This window comes from Dipteris shenzhenensis, chromosome 14 (assembly GCF_047967505.1).
Source record: "Dipteris shenzhenensis isolate YYH24624 ecotype China chromosome 14, Dip_SZ_1.0, whole genome shotgun sequence".
NCBI classification, from domain to species: Eukaryota; Viridiplantae; Streptophyta; class Polypodiopsida; order Gleicheniales; family Dipteridaceae; genus Dipteris; species Dipteris shenzhenensis.
This window is the reverse complement of record NC_141609.1, coordinates 28723297-28732123: the sequence shown is the minus strand read 5'-3', so window position 1 is coordinate 28732123 and position 8827 is coordinate 28723297. Positions and strand designations below refer to the sequence as shown.

The window sequence follows — 8827 nt, the reverse complement described above, 5'->3', positions numbered from 1 at the left end:
TATGGTATTTCTCTCCTTAAGAAATAGTATAGAAGTATAGATGTCAATGCCTAGTTGGTGGCCTAAATATTTTGGTGTATCCTCGTAAAATCCAATGAAAGACAAGTGTGCCCACCCAATCTAGGATCTTTTGAAGGCATGAGGAAGCCGATTGGGCTCCCTAGACCCCCTTTAGGCTCTTCCTCATGCCCTCCACAAAGGGTGCTATGTCAACTACAAACTTTGAGTCCATTAGCTCCTCCTCTTGGTGGATTGGGACCCACAACCCCATCTCACACGACAAGTCTAAGCAAACTATAAAGCAATAGAACAATTTCGAATCATTAGATATTGCTTAATCCATGTGACATGACCTGTTCAACCAAATAAACCTTGAGGGCTTGCGATGGCATATGAGTCCTCACTAGCCAATGGGGAGCCTCATACTATAACCCACATGGGCCTCATACCATAAGTAATGTGGTAATGAGCTCTTGTGATAGTCATTCATACATACTCACACACCCATTACTCATGATACTACAGGGTGGTATCCCCCTTGAAATAGTTGCCAATTAGCCAAGGAGGCCACAATGCTTGACACGACACCCTCCACAACATGCGACAGTCGAAAGGGCATGCTCATAGAGTTTGACATCAAAGTCTAGTGTCCTTTGTGACTCAGGAGCTCTGATTGAAGGCCTACGGTGCTTGGAAGTCATCAAGCAGAGTGAAGGTGGGCACGTTGAAGTAGTGCACAATCATCTAATCAAATGGGCATGGTGGCTCATAAGTGTCTACATAACTTGCAACACACATGAGGTATCCATTGAGACGTGAACCCAAGACCTCCGGACGGTTTTAGTCCAGGGTTTTGGCCACTTGGGTTGGGTTACAACTTACAACTTACGAGAGAGACGGTGTTGTGAAAGGGTACGGCTTTTGGGAGATTGAGAAACAAAGCTTTATTCATCTCATGAAACAACCATGCACTTTGTAAATAAGAGTCTAGTTTTATCATCGGCGCAGCTTCCAACATGGACGACCTTTCCTCTTCCTCTCCTCCCTCCAAACGCCATTGCCATCGACGAGCATCCAGACCTCGCCATCACCCATTCCCTCTCTCCTCCCATCCCTGCATCCTCTTGAAACTTCTCGCTGACTCGCATCTTGATGCCACAGACCTTGCTAGACTCGAGGTCTTGTTTTCTTTGCATCATCCCAACTTGAGGCTTTTGTTACGTCCAGTCTCACAATATTGCAAGCCGGCGCAAAGGAAACAAATGCATTCACATGACTCTTGGGGCGCAGAAATTACCAATCATGGGATTTACTTTCCTGTTGAGACCTCGGGGAATTTTATATACTTTCTTCTGTCCATGCTTTCCATTAATTATTTTCTGTTGGGTATCCTCCTTGCACAGGCTACTTGCAGGTTCTTGAGACAGCCTGCTGGCTACCCACCAGATGGGAATTTGTGCATCCCTGACCTCGCAGCGTTGGATATGTGTAAGAAGAGGGCCATTTTCGCGGCCATGCAAGCCGGAGACGCTGAGGAACTGAAGCAGCGGTGCGGGGGGAGTTGGAAGCTCGTGCTGCGATTTCTTATGCAAGGAGAGCAGTGCTACAGGCGTGAGTCGTCTCAAGCTATTGCTGGTCCTGGCCACAGCGTCGTAGTAACAAACTCCGGAAGGGTTTACACGTTTGGAAACAACACTTCTGGACAGCTGGGTACTGGCTCCTACGCAGAGGAAAGGCGCCCACGACTTCTAAGGTGTGAGAAATCGTCTGTCAAATTTCCTGGAGCCAGGGCATAGGATCAAACATTGTCACGCTGCATTTTGCCCTGACCGCAGGAGAATTGGAATGTGCCCGCACCATTAGAATTACGTTTATCCATTTCCGCTGATCTGCCGTTCCTATGGAGAAAGAGTTTTACGTGTCGATTATCTAGTTTGCCGATATAGTTCTTAATATATATGAGTTGCGGAGATATATCTGCAGGTCACTTGAAGGGGTGCGAATCACCCAGGCAACCGCAGGAGTTAGCCGAACAATGCTAATCAGCGAGATGGGGCAGGTATATGCCTTTGGCAAGGACACCTACGGCGATCCTGAGTTTGGAGGCCCCGGATCCAGCAATATCACCAGCCCAAGACTGGTCGAATCCCTTAATGGAGTGTTTGCTGTACAGGCTGCTATCGGCAATTTCTTCACCGCAGTCCTATCACGAGAGGGTCGCGTTTATACCTTCTCTTGGGGTGTTGACGGCAGACTCGGTCATCAGACAGAAGGCCACGATGTCAAACCACAGCTCTTGAAAGGAGCCCTTGAGCATGTGCCGGTTGTGCAGATCGCAGCCGGGTATTGCTATCTGCTAGCTCGGACGTGTCAACCCAGCGGAATGTAATTCATCTGCCACACTCCACTCCTACATGCACGACTTGCTGCTTCCATGCCAATGATTTGATCCTCTGTGATGGACTGTGCAAACACCCAGATGGTGAAAGTTAATCATCCTGGTGGCAGATCGGACATTGTTTAGAAATTGCCGGATCATCTGCATGCTTCCAGGCCATACTCGACGTCTATGTCGCGCCCTTGAATACTGGAAGATTGACTCTTATCGATTTGCTGAAACATGGCAGGTCGGTCTACTCTGTAGGTTGTGGACTTGGCGGAAAGCTGGGTCATGGAACTAGAACAGACGAGCACCACCCTCGTCGGATCGATCATTTCCAAACTCTTCGTTTCCAGCCGGTTTCTATTGCAGCTGGAGCCTGGCATGCAGCTGCGGTTGGGCAAGATGGAAGGGTTTGCACCTGGGGATGGGGTCGCTACGGTTGCTTAGGCCATGGCCACGAAGAGTGCGAATCGCTGCCAAAGGTAGTGGATGCCTTAAAAGACGTCAAAGGTGTGCATGTAGCAACGGGGGATTACACAACGTTTGTTGTAGCGGAAGATGGGGACGTCTATTCCTTTGGTTCTGGAGAATCAGCGAGCCTCGGGCATCTCAGCAACTCAGATGGTTCGGTGTGTCTCTCTTAACATGCATAATTTTAGCCATTGTCTTTCATGACTCTCAAATCCATTTCACGAAAGACATGCGTCACCTGCGAACTGAACAAGCTAGCGGTGAAAAGCATATAATATTGGTTTGCCTTCTGTAAACATGACTGTCACGGGTCTTAAAAATGCAGTAAGTTATAAACAGCGGGCATTAGGAGGGCACAGTGCAGCAAGCATTGGGATCTTCTGGTCGTTTTAAGGATGTATATGTATGACGCAGTAACAGCAAGCAATATGGTCTCACATCAAGGACACAGATCTGATAAGAATCCACGTAATAAGGCACTTAAATAAAAAATAACTTTTGTTTGATGGGCTGGCTGCAGGCGCATCGTCATGCGAATGTCATGAAGCCTCGGCTTGTGGCCTCCTTCAAAAGCAAAGGCGAGCGGGTGGTGCATGTGAGCCTGACCAGCTCTGTAACATGGAATGCACACACATTGGCTATAACCGCATCCAACAGATTGTATGCGTTTGGATCGGGAGACAAAGGTCAGCTTGGGATTGACATTGGCGACAACAACATTGAGAAATGCTCTCCTGAGCTCGTAGAGCTTGATTTGAGCTGATGATCGGTCAAGCATGGCTGGCAGTGTCCCAAACCGGCTCCCCTCATTTGGCTACTAGTGATTTCGGGCTTCTTCAGCTGATTTGAGCTCAGGTTAAAACCCTGTTCTTGGAGCCTTGCTGTTGGCGCTGATCATGAGCACCTCATGAGCTTGTTTCTGGAGTTTGTTGGAGCTGATGAGTTTTTGGCCTAGAGAGAAGTGGACACACGTTGATTGGAAGACAAGTGCTCGCATGATGACTTCAGTTTCTTTTGAAGGGGCTGTTTTCAATTGTCTACACGTGGAATCATGCCTTAACTTTAGCTGAGAGAGAGAGAGAGAGAGGTGACAGAGAGTCAAAGGGCGCGGGGCTCCCTTCGAGTCTACAATGTGCCTCTACCCAACGTATGCAAATCTATTTTGTTTTGGAGGGTAACAGCACAAGGGGCAAGGAGAGGGGGAGGAATAGGACACCCATATGTTATGGATTCATGTAAAAGTCATCTTGACTCAAAGTTCAAGCATAGTGAGATTGTTAATGACACTTGTATGCAAAAATTTGTAGCTCCTTGAGTCTTGAATATTTATGAGTGATGTGCAACTTAAACTTGTTGGATTTTATTGTAAGAAATAAGGAATGTATACTTTTTTATTCAGTTATTTAGAAATATAATGCAACTTGAAGAAGGAGAGTAGATGGCTATGTAAAAGATGCTAACTATTGCACTAGTGTGAGTATAAGGAGAGTAGATGGTAATGTAAGAGATGCTAGTTACTTCACTAGTGTGAGTATAATACCAACATTCGCCAACAAATCATGGTGTTGTGAATGACCATAGTGCAGATAGATGTTTACTCGAGAAAGAGAAGGACGTGGGAAAAGGAGAGCTGCCAACCCACACCTATTCCAATAGGCAGATTACCACGTCTAAAAACCATCCAGTTATGTCGAGAGGGGGCAAGATGGTTGGATTGTTTCTCTGTATGGAAGTCTCACTATCTTACATGAAAGAGAATTAGAGAAATATCATAAAGTAGATGCACATATTAGTAGTGATGTGCAACTTAAATTTGTTATCTTTTATCATAAGAAATTAATAATATATAATTAATTATTTAATTATTTTAAAATATAGTGCAAAGAAGTAGATGGTAAGGAAAGCGATAATAGCTACTAGACTAGTGTGAGTATAAAACCGACATTCATCAACAAAGCATAGTGTTGCAAAATATTCATAGTGCATATAGATGCTTACTCAAGAAAGAGAAGGACGTGGGAAAACACGAACTACCATCTCATGCCTATTCCAATAGGCAAATTACCATCTCTATAACCATCCAATTATATTGAGAGGGGGCGAGACAATTGGATGGTTTCTCTGTCTGGAGGTCTAGCTATCTTACATGAAAGAGAATTAGAGAAATATCATAAAGAAGATGCACATATTAGTAGTGATGTGCAACTTAATTTGTTATATTTTATCATAAAAAATTAATAATATATAATTCTTACTTTAATTATTTGAAAAAATATTGCAAAGAAGGAGATTGGATGGTAAGGTAAGAGATGCTATATACTACACTAGTGTGAGTATAAGGAGACTCGTAGATGGTAATGTAAGAGATGCTAGCTACTGCACTAGTGTGAGTATAATACCAACATTCACCAACAAAGCATGGTATTGCAAATGATCATAGCATAGATACATGCTTACTCGAGAAAAAGAAGGGCATGGGAAAAGCCAAATTACCATGTCTACAATCATGCAGTTATGTTGGGAGGGCAAGATAATTGGATGGTTTCTCTGTCTTGAGGTCTTGCTATCTTACAGGAAATAGAATAAGAGGAGAATAAGAGAAACGTCATAAATGTAGATACACATATTAACCCCTTGACTGAGAGCTACCTTAATTGTTTAAAGTGTCATATATGTTATGAAGATAGATGTTGGAAAATGGAGATGAAACATTTGCAACGTTTTTTGCAAGCGCACTCTCTTAAGAATGAGATTACACTTCTTAGGGGATCCTGAGCTGTTTGCAGCCATGGAGCACATTGACGTATCTGGCCCTATCAATTTTGAGCTGCAAATGCCTCAGGATCGATCTAGTCTTGCGGGTTTTGAGCCTCAAATGGCTTAGGACCAAGGTAGTCGCCGAGATCATCCAAATGGGCAAGAATAATTCAAGGTCCATTTGGATCCCGTATATGTTGAAGAAAAAGAGGAGGTTGAGAGAATTATCATATGCCTTGGCGCCATATGGGCCCAAGTGGTTGTAACAAAAGAGAGACGAGAGAGACGAGAGAGATTGGTATAAGGAAAAGGGTTGGCCCTCCCTTCAAAAGGTGACTTGTATAAAAGGCCAAATGGTTGACTTTGGTCTTCATTGTTGTATGCACAAGTTTGGAATATAGAGGGAATATAAGCTCTCTCTTCTCTTCAAAGAGATTTTAAGGAAACCTTGGGACCACACTCAAACTGGAATGCCATGCAAATGCCACACAAAAGCTGAGCAGGAGAAGATCGATAGAGAAATGCACAATTAGTAATTTCAAACATGTATAAGCAAGTAGACATCTTCAATAAAGATAATACAATGTTGGGATAGCTAGGATATAAGCAAATGTCTATGTTCACATTCAATCGAATATGGACCACATAATTCGAGCATGTAAGTCTTGCAAAGACTAGTGAGTTCTCCAAGTGTAGTACTTGCTCAGATATCAAAGTATAGCTGGGGAAACAAAATGTATACAAGAACATGATAAACTCTTGAGGCGACGTCGATATCACATGCTACAACAACAAAGCAACAGAAACCTCTACTATGCATGGTGCTTGGCATCACAATTGAATCCAGACAAAAATTTGTGCATCGTACATGACAAGCTGGATCAACCGTAAAGATAGCAATACCAAGATTGAGGGTCCGATCAAAAGAGATGGACAAAACATGACAAGCTAGATCAACCGTAAAGATAGCAATACCAAGATTGAGGGTTCAATCAAAAGAGATGGACAAATGGCCTCAATTGTCAGTTTTGCTAACATGAGTTATTACACATGGGCATGGGGAAGGTCATTATGGTCAATTTGCTTTGGGATTATGGACTCATGATCCAAACTTACCTAGTGCATCATTGTCCATGTGTTTACGAAACTTAGAAGGGTCGCTACTATACATGGGTCCTATTGTGATGCTTAAGGACCGATGATTACTAGCGCATGCAGGGCGCTAATCGTTAGTAATCAACGCGAGATTCGTTAAGGGTCGCTATATAGTGACTTTAGGTAAATGTCACTACATAGCGATGTTTAAAGTGTTGGAAAGGTCACCTCCCCATCTATAAGCCCCGAAATGAGGAGAGCGTGGGGGAGGGAGACCTAGGGCAGGATGTGCCCAAGAGGGAAAGAAGAGACAGGGTTGTCACATGGGTAGCACCTCACATCAAAGAACATGGAAGGTACTCAGAGCTAGGATGGATCTGCATTGGCGCTGACATGAGTAGTGTATGAAATTGTATGACCTTGGAGAAGAGCCTAGTAGAGGGCAGAACCAGTAGGACAAACAGGCGCTGACATGGTAGGTCAGGAGCACAGGTGTATAGGGCTGCATGGAGCCTGGTAGAGCAGTAAATGGGGCTGCTAGTGGGCAGTGGCATGCCTTATATAGGCTGGGCCCCTACCTTGATTGGAGGGCCAAAAGCCCTAGAAGTGTGGGCCAAAGGGCCCTAGTTTTGTGAGCCCTTAAAGGGCTGTTTTGGGGCAGACTGGTCGGCCCAAACAGACCAGCTAGTTGGCCCATTTAGGGCTGGCTGGTCGGTTAGTTCAAGGGGCCCTTGGGGCCTATAAAAGGAGAGGTTTGTGGCCTCATTTCTTATCCAACATCCAGCAGAAATGGAGCAAATAGGAGCAGCCTGAAGGCATTTACTTTGGCCTCATCTTGGAGGTAAAGGAGATTTGAAGGGACTGAGTTTCCGAAGGGCTGGAACCTTGGTTGTCTTCTAGGGCAACAAGGTGTTGTGATCATCATAACTTCTAGAGTAGCCATTCACAAGCAGGCTGGAGCAATGGAATAGGGACCTGTGTGCTGTAGACAAAGCTTGGCAGGGGCTGCCCTCCTAGGCTGATTCACAGGCAATAAGGTGGAGAAGAACACACTGGATGGAAAGTCTATAAACGCTCGAGGTGGAGCATGCAGACTCGAGTCTCGAGATAGCCGATAGATAGGAGAAGGACCTTGTGGTAAGATTAGAGGACCACACCATTGGTGGGACTCTGGATCTATCTCTCTTGTATTGTGTCCATAGTTTTGGACAGAAATATATATTTTGGTGGTTTCTCTATCTGGCTGGTTCATTGTCTATTGATGAGTTTGCACATCTATTGAATGCACATAAGTAAAGAAGTTTGTGATTCCACACCCACACCGCACACTGTGTGAGCTTCTGGGCATTACTATAAATCTTCCATTATGTGTACCCTCTATTGGGTATTTTTCTAACATAAAGAACGTCGCTATATAGCAACCTTTATTAGACTTGTAAATGGTCTCTATATAGCGACACTTATTAGACTTGTGAATGTTCACTATATAGCGACACTGAGACAGTTTCCTATAGCAACGTTTTACAGAGAGTGTTTTTTCTTATACCGACCTTAAAAGATAGTTTTTCCCAATGACAATTTTTTTTTCTTTTTCATACATGTTTGATCCTTTGAGAGAATAAAAGTACAAGAGCATGTATATCAAGCCTTTGAAGCTCATATATTCATGTCCAAGTTTGAGATGAAAAAAATCAATGAGATAAAAAAAGTCAATGAAGAGCATTTACATCAATGGCTTCATCCTGAGCCAAGTCTAACGCGCCAAACAAGTCTATCTCTAACTCTATACCAAGTTAATCTCCTATATCATCATCGTACTCTAGCATCATACGTTCACCTAAGAGTACTTGATCATCTTCTTCAATAAAGTGTGGTGATTCTTGATGATCGTCATCTTCTTCCTCAATATCTTGATCTCCATCTTCCACCCGTACGATGTCATTATGCGCGTCTTCCTCTTGGCTCATATTATGATCTTCATCTTCTTCACTAGATCCATCTGGATCAATTGGATTCGGCTTTGGTAGTGGCATCTCCATATCCACATCTCTATCTTCAAAAATTTGCTTTCTTTGTGGTGCAACTTGGATCACGTACCACCATCTTGGATCAGAACGATCT

General features: G+C 43.9%; 1 protein-coding gene across 1 annotated transcript; it reads left to right on the top strand.

Annotated features, from left to right (window-relative positions):
- The first annotated feature begins 1097 nt into the window (after positions 1-1097).
- On the top strand, positions 1098-3617 carry LOC147894432 (ultraviolet-B receptor UVR8-like). Its single transcript, XM_087385225.1, has 5 exons — positions 1098-1178; positions 1404-1753; positions 1984-2385; positions 2628-3012; positions 3375-3617. Exons 2-5 carry the CDS (start codon positions 1485-1487, stop codon positions 3615-3617), a joined length of 1299 nt encoding a protein of 432 aa, XP_087241351.1. The 5' UTR covers positions 1098-1178; positions 1404-1484.
- Positions 3618-8827: the final 5210 nt, after the last annotated feature.

Coding starts and splice junctions, on each gene's coding strand:
- LOC147894432 (XM_087385225.1), top strand. CDS start 1,485: ATGTGTAAGAAGAGGGCCATTTTCGCGGCCATGCAAGCCGGAGACGCT. Junction 1,754..1,983: donor AGGCGCCCACGACTTCTAAG/GTGTGAGAAATC, acceptor ATATATCTGCAG/GTCACTTGAAGGGGTGCGAA. Junction 3,013..3,374: donor TCAGCAACTCAGATGGTTCG/GTGTGTCTCTCT, acceptor GGCTGGCTGCAG/GCGCATCGTCATGCGAATGT.